The sequence below is a fragment of the Natator depressus genome, chromosome 23, assembly GCF_965152275.1.
Source record: "Natator depressus isolate rNatDep1 chromosome 23, rNatDep2.hap1, whole genome shotgun sequence".
Lineage (NCBI taxonomy): Eukaryota > Metazoa > Chordata > Testudines > Cheloniidae > Natator > Natator depressus.
The window spans coordinates 11,415,900-11,428,086 of NC_134256.1; the positions used below are offsets into that span (position 1 = coordinate 11,415,900).

General features: G+C 42.9%; 1 protein-coding gene across 1 annotated transcript in view; it reads right to left on the minus strand.

Moving 5' to 3' along the window:
- The window catches only part of LOC141976360 (butyrophilin subfamily 3 member A1-like), an 85,815-nt gene that overhangs the window by 35,333 nt on the left and 38,295 nt on the right, over window positions 1-12,187 (minus strand). The window contains exons 7-12 of the mRNA XM_074937310.1: window positions 11,239-11,259; window positions 6,646-6,666; window positions 5,062-5,082; window positions 4,631-4,651; window positions 2,597-2,623; window positions 167-187 (exon numbers count right to left, since the gene is read on the minus strand). Of these exons, the coding sequence (XP_074793411.1) occupies window positions 167-187; window positions 2,597-2,623; window positions 4,631-4,651; window positions 5,062-5,082; window positions 6,646-6,666; window positions 11,239-11,259 (132 nt within the window). The remainder of the gene's footprint in view (window positions 1-166; window positions 188-2,596; window positions 2,624-4,630; window positions 4,652-5,061; window positions 5,083-6,645; window positions 6,667-11,238; window positions 11,260-12,187) is intronic.

A 12,187-nucleotide genomic window follows, 5' to 3' on the forward strand; every position in this document is an offset into this window, starting at 1 on the left:
GTAGCACTGATCTGTCTATCATAGCAAATTTTAGAAAAATAATATTCTAACAAAAAATCATTCAGTCCTGTGTTTGTTACTGGGACAACTTTGTTTCTATTTGTATCTCTTTTCTATCATGGAACTAAAGTAACATTTACATTTGAAAAGTCAATGCAAAACTTACCCACTGTTATCTGGAGTCCATCTGCAAAGCAAAAAACACTTCTTAATGTAGGCATCATTTTAATTTCTTTTGGGTTAGTGAATATTATGCCTCTCCTCTGAAGATGAGGACTGAGAGGCCAATACGGACTGAGCAAGATTCATGGGTCCTACACATGCTTATCACAAGATGTGATATACCTCATCCAGTGCACTAAATGCCTCAACAACAACTCTGTGGGTAAAACCAGACAATCACCACTTTCTCAAATGAACTCACACAGAAAAATGAAAAAAAAGATAAAAACACCCTACCACCTGTGGGTGCACATTTTTACTAAACAATCACTCCATATCTGACCTCTCAGTCCTAATCCTCAAAGGAACCTGCACAACACCTTCAGAAGATTAGCCTGGGAGCTTAAATTCATAACTTTGCTAGGCACTAAAAGTCCTGATCTCAATAAAGTCACTGGATTTATGGTTTATTACAAGAATATGTAACCTAATAAACCCCTTTTTATCACATGACTGCAGAGGTGTAAACAGGCCATTTCACTTTGAATGGTCTCTTACAGTGTGTGCTAACCACTTATGATAAACAATACCTTGTATTTAGCTGTGTCATAAATATAAAGGGAAGGGTAAACCCCTTTAAAATCCCTCCTGGCCAGAGGAAAAATCCTCTCACCTGTAAAGGGTTAAGAAGCTAAAGGTAACCTCGCTGGCACCTGACCAAAATGACCAATGAGGAGACAAGATACTTTCAAAAGCTGGGAGGAGGGAGAAAAACAAAGGGTCTGTGTCTGTCTGTGTGATGCTTTTGCCGGGGACAGAACAGGAATGGAGTCTTAGAACTTAGTAAGTAATCTAGCTAGAGATGTGTTCGATTATGATTTCTTTAAATGGCTGAGAAAATAGCTGTGCTGAATAGAATGACTATTCCTGTCTGTGTGTCTTTTTTGTAACTTAAGGTTTTGCCTAGAGGGATTCTCTATGTTTTGAATCTAATTACCCTGTAAGGTATTCACCATCCTGATTTTACTTCTATTTACTTCTATTTCTATTAAAAGTCTTCTTGTAAGAAAACTGAATGCTTTTTCATTGTTCTGAGATCCAAGGGTTTGGGTCTGTGGTCACCTATGCAAATTGGTGAGGATTTTTACCAAACCTTCCCCAGGAAGTGGGGTGCAAGGGTTGGGAGGATTTTGGGGGGAAAGACGTTGCCAAACTACATTTTCTCAGGAACCCAGATAAAGTTTGGTGGTGGCAGTGGAAGTCCAAGGGCAAAGGATAAAATAGTTTGTACCTTGGGGAAGTTTTAACCTAAGCTGGTAAAAGTAAGCTTAGGAGGTTTTCATGCAGGTCCCCACATCTGTACCCTAGAGTTCAGAGTGGGGAAGGAATCTTGACAAGCTGTGACACTCTGAATGTTTCCCAGACCTGAGGAAGAGCTTCTGTGTAAGCTTGAAAGCTTGTCTCTCTCCCCAGTAGAGGTTGGTCTAATAAAAGTTATTACCTCACCCACCTTGTCTATTCTTTTTTCTCACTTTTTCTCATTCTTTTTTTTTTTCCTAATTTTTTCTTTTTTCTCATTCTAATGATGCATGGGCCAGACGCATGGTATTGACTAGATTTAGAGGTGGCCTAACTAGGTCCTGATTATGCCACCAGCTGCATCAGGAATCATTCCAGTACCTGCATCGACAGGTCCTCCTGGCCCACAACCCTGTGTATGGTCCTCTAAGAACACTGGGAGTCAGCGTTGGTCCTGAGTCTGCAGTTGGTTCTAGGCAGGTGAGACCTGTGATCCTGCAGAGTACAGCTGACAGCAGTGGAAGTCTGCACGGGTGTGAAGGTTGACAGCAGAGATCCCAATGCACAGATCCTTGTCAGTCACTGACACTGGTAAATTAACTGCAAAGCTAAGCTAGGCCCACAAATGCAGTGAATTCCTCCTAAACAGAATAGCCCAGTCTACACACTCAGTGTGGGATTTTCAAAAGTTAGGAACTCAGCTAAATCTAGACCAGACTTCTCCAGAAAAGACTGTACAATGCTTGTCATGCTGTAGTATCAAATTGCAGCTTTCAGCCCTCAGCCATTTGGGCCTTATGGCTCTACACAAAAAATGTTCACAATTTTCTTATTTTTCCTAATAATTCAGAAAAAAATATTCACTCTCTTCTCAGAAAGATCTGAACAGCTTTTCTTTAAAATCTTCGCAAAAGGGAAAAAAAATCTTTGGGCAAGGACAAAAGAGAGACCCTTCTAAATGAGAACAAGGCTCTTACACAAAGCTCTGAGCATCTGCTAATAGGGCTTTATAACAGAAACCATTTTCAGCCTTCTTCCTATTTGTCATTTCCGGGCCAGCTGTGATGTTAAATAGGGTTACTAAGGAATGAATTATTTCATTCATCAATAACAACAGAAGGTCCATTTTTCTTACCTAATTGAGACCTCATGGTTTGTAGTTCTAAAAAAAGACAGTAACAGGATCAGAAAAGTCTAATGTAGTTAGGAATTTTCCAGTTTCCACAAGCACCCACGCTTCCCGCACCCCTGGGATCTCTGTAATGCCAGCTCCAGTTCCCACTGGAGTGAAAGGAAACAGAAAGATCAGGAAATAATAAGACCTGGTATCCTCAGTCTTATGTCTCTTAAGCGTAAGTGGGCCCTTAAGGTCAATGACTTTTGCCAAATGGGGCCATTCTAGACATTCCATATGCAGGCCCAGATTCTCCTGTGTGGTGTGGCTGCTGTATGCTGAGCCCTCAGCACAAGGCTGGTGGCCACAGGAGGACTGACCAATTCTAGACAGATCCTTGGACAGCACAGTGTCTGCTATACCACACTTGTCCCTTGACTGCTTCACTAGGGGTAGTGGTTGTGACAGTCGGAGCATGGCCAGGGGTTTGCTTTTCCACCAATCCTGAACCAACTGAGCAGTGAACAGCAGAGCAGCTAACAGAAGGAGTTTGCCTGGGATTTGCCTGAGAGGAGGTACTCTAAGGGCTGTGTCAAGGTTCCTTCCCCACTCTGAACTCTAGGGTACAGATGTGGGGACCTGCATGAAAACCTCCTAAGCTTACTTTTACCAGCTTAGGTTAAAACTTCCCCAAGGTACAAACTGTTTTACCCTTTGCCCTTGGACTTCCACTGCCACCACCAAACTTTATCTGGGTTCCTGAGAAAATGTAGTTTGGCAACGTCTTTCCCCCCAAAATCCTCCCAACCCTTGCACCCCACTTCCTGGGGAAGGTTTGGTAAAAATCCTCACCAATTTGCATAGGTGACCACAGACCCAAACCCTTGGATCTTAGAACAACGAAAAAGCATTCAGTTTCCTTACAAGAAGACTTTTAATAGAAGTAAAAAAGAATCACCTCTGTAAAATCAGGATGGTGAATACCTTACAGGGTAATTAGATTCAAAACATAGAGAATCCCTCTAGGCAAAACCTTAAGTTACAAAAAAGACACACAGACAGGAATAGTCATTCTATTCAGCACAGCTATTTTCTCAGCCATTTAAAGAAATCATAATCGAACACATCTCTAGCTAGATTACTATGGTAATACTATAGTAATACTATAGTAATACTATACTGTACCATCTCAATTTCCAGTAACGGGCAGATTCCCTGCCCTCCTCTATTTCCTTTGTGACATTTAGCATAGGTCTACACAGGAGCTAGGATGTCTGATTCCGAGCTTTGGTGGGATGTGCAGGACAGACCTCTACTCAAACTTTTACGTAAAGATAGCATGGTGGCTGTGGCAGCACAGGGGGTGTCTTGGGCTCTCTGCCTAAGCGTGTACCCAGGGAGTTGGGTGGCATTGTACCTCCATGGCTACCTGGAACCAACATCTCTGCCACTGTGTCAACACTTATGTTTTTACCTTGCTAACTCAAGCAAGAAAAGTAACTAGACAAACAAATCTGCAACCTGGACTGTGAAAGTAATTATTCCTTAAATCAAGAGCCTAAGCCTAGCTGGCAAGTAAGACAGTAGCATGCACTTAACTGCACACAGTTACTATTCCACAGCAGTATACAGAATTTAAAACACATAATATTTATCTACTCAAAATGATTTTCCCAATTAACAGCATATACCATATCATGAGCACACTGAAATCATGAAAACATAACCACCATTATATACGTTTCTGAGCCTCCTCCATACACTTAAAGATATAATTACGAGAATGGCATGGCATTATCTAAGGTCTATAGTCTATGGTGATACAAAATCAGGCTTTCAATTTTCAAGAGAATATAAATAAAAATAGTCTAGGTGAATGAACCAACTTCCTGTGAAAGCAAGACATCAAGAGTTCTGCCTTGGGGATAATAATACATTTGAAGGGAGATGAAATCTCTTTGGATTGAGGAAAGAAAATGCAATGAAGAAATATGTTTTCATTTAAGACTATTCTTCTTGAGGAGAGTAGCAGATGAGTAATCAAGGAGAACTTACCATGCTCCTTCTGCAGTTGTTCTACAAAAGAAGAGTGTGATTTCAATGTCAAATTGGTTGAACAGGTATTACCTTACTTCACTGAAGAAGCTGTCACTGCAGACATACCCAATCATCAGCTTCCAGTTTTCTCATTCACAGTATTTCTTACACACCCGTTCCATCATCCAGAATCGGTAACAACTGTCAATATTGTACTCCATAACTCCATGAAACGAAGACCTGTGCTTTTCCAAAAATGGAGAACCAGCCTTCAACTCACCAAATCCTGTTTCCAAACGCCCTTCCCCACTCACACATCATCACAGATACATTATTAACAATGCCTTGAACCCGCAGTTGGTTCAGGGAACTATAGTGATACACACTATCAACAAACAATTTGGGCTCAATCTGATTAACAATAAACTCAAAAAGGAAAGGAAATTTACCTTTCTCTTTCCAAAGATTGTCCGAAAAAACAGAAAAGAAAAAGAATTGAAAGTAAAACAAGTCTTTCAACGTGCAATATATACTGTAGCATCTCAATTTCCACTAATGGGCATCTTCCGTATACTCTTCTCTACTTCCTTTGTGGCATTTAGCATAGGTCTAACAGGAGCTGCAGGTTTGGTGGGATGTACCTAGTACAGCTCTGCATGAACCTCTCCCTAAAAACAGCACTGTGGCTCTGGCAGCACAGGGAATGTCTTGGTTTCTCTGCCTAAGCACGTACCCAGGGAGTTGGGTAGCATTGTACCTCTATGACTAACCGGAGCTGACATTTCTGCCACTGTGTCAACACTTATGTTTTTACCTTGCTAACTCAAGTAAGAAAAATAACCTTGCTAACTCAAGTAAGAAAAACAACTGCATCCTGGACTGTGAGAGTGATTCTTCCTTGAATCAGGAGCCTAAGTCCTACCTTCCAAGTAAGATAGTAGAGTGCACTTAACTGCACACACAAAGGATGGCAAGGAGGACTACCTCCCTTTTCACCTTTAGTCCAGTTGTTATAGCACTCATGCAGTTTTGTGGGAGAGCCAGACCTCACCCTCTGCATGAGGTGGAGGAGACAGAGGTTAGAACTTGGGTTTCCCACCTCTCTCCTGAGAACCATAATCACTGGGCTGAAGGTTATAACAGAGGTCTGGAGCTGCAGCTAAAGAACATTCACTGGAGACTGAGGTGGGGCTCGGAAGCAGTGATGAAAGGTTGTGTTTGCATCCTATTCTCCTGTTCTGAGTTGCCTCTGCACTGGGATTTTCCCTCTTTGCAGAAAACAGCATCCTGAAGTTTGGTCTGAACTGTTCTGACATTAAGAGATCCTATGGGTATTTCAGAAGGCAGGTTGTGTGGATGTCGAGCCATGCCCCCCTTGTAATGGACACACTCCTTGCACTTGCTCACAAAGAGGGCAATATAGTAGCACCATACAAAGATTCCACATCACAACCGCAAACCAGTAGTACTCAGTTCAATTGTTTCTTTGTGGAAGATAACATATTGAAAGCAGCATGAAGAAGTTTCAGAGTAGCAGAGAATCTAACTAAATGGTGGGTTTTTTTTTTCTGACTGAAAGAGTTACTATTCCACAGCAGTATACAGAATTTAAAACACATAATATATATCTACTCAAAATGATTTTCCCAATTAACAGCATATACCATATCATGAACACATTGAAATCATGAATACATAAACAGCATTATAAACATGTGAGCCTCCTCCATACACTCAAAGATATAATTACCAGAACGGGAGGCATGGCATTATTTAAGGTTTATAGTCTATGGTGATACAAAAATCAGGCTTTCAATTTTTGAGTTATTATAAATATAAATAGTCTAGGTAAATGAACCAATTTCCTGTGAGCGCAAGCCATCAACTGCTCTGCTTTGGGGATGATAATACATTTGAAGGGTGAAGAAATCTCTTTGGATTGAGGAAAGCCAATGCAATGAAGAAATATCCATTTTCATTTATGAATATTCTTCCTGAGGAGAGTAGCAGATGAGTAATCAAAGAGAACTTACCGTGCTCCTTCTGGAGCTGTTCTGCAAAAGAAGAGTGATTTCAGTGACAAATTGGTGAACAGGTATTACCTTACTTCAGTGAAGAAGCTGTCACTGCAGACATACCCAGTCATCAGCTCCCAGTTTTCTCATTCATGGCCTTTCTTACACACTCGATCCATCACCCAGAACTGGTAACAACAGTCAATATTGTACTCCATAACTCCATGAAAAAGACAGTTACCTTTTCCGTAACTGGTGTTTCTTGAGATGTGATGCTCATGTCCATTCCACAATAGGTGTGCGTGCTCACCACATGCATTGGTGCCAGAAGTTTTTCCCTTAGCAGTACCTATAGCGGAGCGCCCCTAGCGACCCCTGGAGTGGCGCCGCCATGGTGTGGTAGAAGGGGTGCTGTGCACTCCCCCCGCCCTCAGTTCCTTCTTGCAAGACAACTCCAACAGAGGGGAAGGAGGGCAGGATGTGGAATGGACATGAGCAACACATCTCGAAGAACCCCAGTTACAGAAATGGTAACTGTCTTTTCTTCGTTGAGTTATTTCTCATGTGTATTCCACAATAGGTGATTTCAAGCTATATCTGTTGGAGGTGGGTAGGAGTTCACAGACACTCGGGATGGAGCACAGCACTGCCGAACCCGGCATCATCCCTGGTTTGGGAGACAATCGCATAATGTGAGGTAAACGTGTGAACCGATGACCATGTGGCAGCCCTACAGATGTTCTGAATAGGGACATGGGCCAGAAAGGCAGCCGACAAGGCTTGCACTCCAGTCGAGTGTGCCCTCACGAACAAGGTCAGCTCCCAGACTACTACACTGGGCAGCACAGCATGGGGAGGAGGTGACCAGCCCTCTGTGGAGAAAGAAGTGGTTCGGGACTATTTAGAAAAGCTGGATGAGCACAAGTCCATGGGGCCGGATGCACTGCATCCGAGAGTGCTAAAGGAGTTGGCGGATGTGATTGCAGAGCCATTGGCCATTATCTTTGAAAACTCATGGCTATCAGGGGAGGTCCCAGATGACTGGAAAAAGGGTAAAGTAGTGCCCATCTTTAAAAAAGGGAAGAAGGAGGATCCTGGGAACTACAGGCCACTCAGCCTCACCTCAGTCCCTGGAAAAATCATGGAGCAGGTCCTCAAGGAATCAATTCTGAAGCACTTAGAGGAGAAGAAAGAGATCAGAACAGTCAGCACGGATTCACCAAGGGCAAGTCATGCCTGACTAATCTAATTGCCTTCTATGATGAGATAACTGGCTCTGTGGATGAAGGGAAAGCAGTGGACGTGTTGTTCCTTGACCTTAGCAAAGCTTTTGACATGGTCTCCCACGGTATTCCTGCCAGCAAGTTAAAGAAGTATGGGCTGGATGAATGGACTATAAGGTGGATAGAAAGCTGGCTAGATTGTTGGGCTCAACGGGTAGTGATCAATGGCTCCATGTCTAGTTGGCAGCCAGTATCAAGTGGAGTGCCCCAGGAGTCGATCCTGGGGCCGGTTTTGTTCAATATCTTCATAAATGATCTGGAGGATGGTGTGGATTGCACCCTCAGCAAGTTTGCAGATGACACTAAACTGGGAGGAGTGGTAGATACGCTGGAGGGTAGGGATAGGATACAGAGGGCCCTAGACAAATTGGAGGATTGGGCCAAAAGAAATCTGATGAGGTTCAACAAGGACAAGTGCAGAGTCCTGCACTTAGGACGGAAGAATCCAATGCACCGCTACAGACTAGGGACCGAATGGCTCGGCAGCAGTTCTGCAGAAAAGGACCTAGGGGTTACAGTGGATGAGAAGTTGGACATGAGTCAACAGTGTGCCCTTGTTGCCAAGAAGGCCAATGGCATTTTGGGATGTATAAGTAGGGGCATTGCCAGCAGATAGAGGGACGTGATCGTTCCCCTCTATTTGACATTGGTGAGGCCTCATCTGGAGTACTGTGTCCAGTTTTGGGCCCCACACTACAAGAAGGATGTGGAAAAATTGGAAAGAGTCCAACGGAGGGCAACAAAAATGATTAGGGGACTGGAACACATGACTTATGAGGAGAGGCTGAGGGAACTGGGGATGTTTAGTTTTCAGAAGAGAAGAATGAGGGGGGATTTGATAGCTGCTTTCAACTACCTGAAAGGGGGTTCCAAAGAAGATGGCTCTAGACTGTTCTCAGTGGTAGCAGATGACAGAACAAGGAGTAATGGTCTCAAGTTGCAGTGGGGGAGATTTAGGTTGGATATTAGGAAAAACTTTTTCACTAAGAGGGTGGTGAAACACTGGAATGCGTTACCTAGGGAGGTGGTGGAATCTTCTTCCCTAGAAGTTTTTAAGGTCAGGCTTGACAAAGCCCTGGCTGGGATGATTTAATCGGGGATTGGTCCTGCTTTGAGCAGGGGGTTGGACTAGATGACATCCTGAGGTCCCTTCCAACCCTGATATTCTATGATTTACAACAATGGCAAAATATATTGAGGGGGAATCCATTCAGAGTTCCTTTTTTGCCATGATGTTCATTACTTATTGTAGCCCCATTGTCCTAACCATCAGGCTATAGAATAAGTCTTAATTTTTTCTTTCTCTGGACCAGTGACTGTTTAATTTTTTATCCAAAGTGGAGCAGCTTCAAGAGGAGAGATTGAAAGAGCACAATGTCAGAATATCCCATAGCGTATAGGAGTCCACAGTTCAAATCCTTTTTCCCCATTAGGAAGAAACAGGAATTGAATCTGGATCTCCCACATGCCAGGTGAGTGTACTAACCACTGGGATAAAAGCAATAAGGGAGCTGCTACTATCACCTTTTGTGGTGTGTCTTGCAACAAACAGCGTCAGTGCCTAGGGGCAGGTCTACACTTAAAAAGCTGCAGCTGTAGAGCTTTAATGGAGATGGCAGAGAGCGCTCCCGATGGTATAGGTAATCCACCTCTCTAAGGCTATGTCTACACTAGAGATCTTGCTGCTGCTCAGGTGTACCCATGAAGTTGCGCTGCTGTAAGATCTCTAGTGTAGCTGCTCTATATCAATGGGAAAGAGCTCTCCCATTGACATAATTAATCCACCCCAATAAGCAGCAGTTGCTATGTCAGAGGGAGAAGCTCTCCCGCTGATATAGCACTGTCCACACCAGCGTTTATGTTGGTGTAATTTATGCTGCTCAGGAACATGTTATACCAACGTAAATGGTAGTGTAGACATAGCGTGAGAAGCAGTAGCTGTGTGGCGGCAGAAGCCCTCCACTCAACATAGCACTGTGCACAGGCAGGCAGTTAGGTCTACGTCGCTCAGGGGTCTGGATTATTCACACTGCTGAGCGACATAGTAATATCAAGGTCAGTCTGTAGTGTAGAGCAGAGCTAGAGCTGGCTGCAGATTGCAAACAGACTTTGACACCTCCCTGAAGCCTGGACTTAGATGCCTGTGTTTGTAAGAGGAGTGGGGTTTAGCACACACCCCTCTCGTTGGCATTCCCCATTCTCTGACTTAGGTGATTCCCTGCCTATCATGCTGGCTTTTGTGGATCTATTTTAAGGTGCTGATCTCTCCCCAAGCATTTTGCTGGGAGTTTAGGTGCCTAACAGAGGATTATGGGGATCCCATCATTATCCCAGTGATTTTCTAGGTTCCTAAAAGTTAGGTATTGTGAAGCTCAGTATCACAACCACTAAGTTCCTCTGTGGTTCCAGGTACAAATTTATAAACATGTAAGTGTAAAGTGATGGGTTGTAAAGCAGAGGCCTAGAAAGAAATGCCTGTGTAAGAGACGCAGGCCACTTGTACTCCCTAAGGAACATGTTAACACTCTCCATCAGCAATGGATGTGAACTCCTCACAAGATTTCACCAACCATGAGCAGCATAGGTCTGACAAAAACACATTAGCCTTATGTTCCACAAACTCCTCCCCTAAAGAAATGAATAAAACAAGCAGGAACTCAAGCAAAGAAGAACTTGTACATGTCCCACCTGCAGAATGGCTTGATACCATCAATGTGACCAAATCTTTCCAAATAAGGGCTTGCCTACACGAGGAAGTTATCTCGGAATAATGTAGGATGTGAATCTAAAGTTCTATAGCTATTCTGGAGTAACTCCCCATGTGGACACTCTTTTTTCAGAGAGAGTGAATTTTCCAGTTTAGCTGAATCCACTTCTAAAATGGATTCAGCTAAACTGGAAATGACATTTTTTTTCCAGAAGAGGAGTGTCCAAAAGGGGGAGTTGTTCCAGAATAATTATGACAGACAATTTCACCATGTAGACAAGCCCAAAGAGTCATTGTTTTCCTTGGCAGTAGATGGAAACTCCACACCCTGAGCAATACTCTGTTTCCTATATTTGAGTGGAAACCTATCTGACTCCAATACACCCAGCACATAAGTTTCACAGACTCCCTATGCCACAGTCACATTAAGCCTTTTCTGCAGATATGCCTGTGGAGGGTGCTGAACAGGTCCCCACTATGTTCCTGACCCCATTTTATATACTGGGCACCATTAAAGATTATAAACCTCCCTCACTGCTAAACTGAGTAAATGTTATTGTTACAAAGAAGGCACATAGTTCCCCTCTGAATGTAGCTGTCCTGATACCAATTCAAACTTACTCTTCTTGTTGTCCTTTCCTTCTGAAAAAGAAAAGAAAGCCTCATGTTTAAGTACATTCACACACCAGTTTTAATAAAACCTGGACAAATACCATAACATACTGTGTCTAGTAGAGATTTCAGACATTCCCAAGTACATAATAATTAATATCAAGTTCCAAAAATCTTCTTGACCCGCCAAACTGTGTGAACTGAGGTACTGTAACACCTTAGGCCTCGGGTTGACTACAGAATGTCTGTTATTGTCCTCCTTGTAAATCTACTGAAATGAAACCAGAGACTGAAATTAGGCTTGGCTGAAAATTCTCTTGAAACTGTTTGTCAATGGATGATTAGGTTTACAACAAAATGGTGGGTTTTTTGCAAAAAATTTCTACATAACACAGGAAATGTTGATTTATCATAAAAAGCCAAACATCCCAAACCAAAAATATTTAGTTTTACGTGAAAATTTACATATTTTGGTGGAACATTTGAGAGAGGTTTTGGGGCGTGGGGGGGTTGGTTACCTCATGTTCCCATTCTCTTATATGGGCCAGTCAGGGTTCCTTCCCCACTCTGAACTCTGGGGTACAGATGTGGGGACCCGCATGAAAGACCCCCTAAGCTTATTTTTACCAGCTTAGGTTAAAAACTTCCCCAAGGCACAAATTCCACCTTGTCCTTGAACAGTAAGCTTATTTTTACCAGCTTAGGTTAAAAACTTCCCCAAGGCACAAATTCCACCTTGTCCTTGAACAGTATGCTGCCACCACCAAGTGATTTAGACAAAGAATCAGGGGAAGGACCACTTGGAGTTCCTGTTCCGTAAAATATCCCCCCAAGCCCCTTCACCCCATTTCCTGGGGAAGCTTGAGAATAATATACCAACCAAATAGGTAAACCAGACCCTTGGGTTTTTAGGACACTAAAAACCCCAATCAGATTCTTAAAAGAAGAATTTTATTTA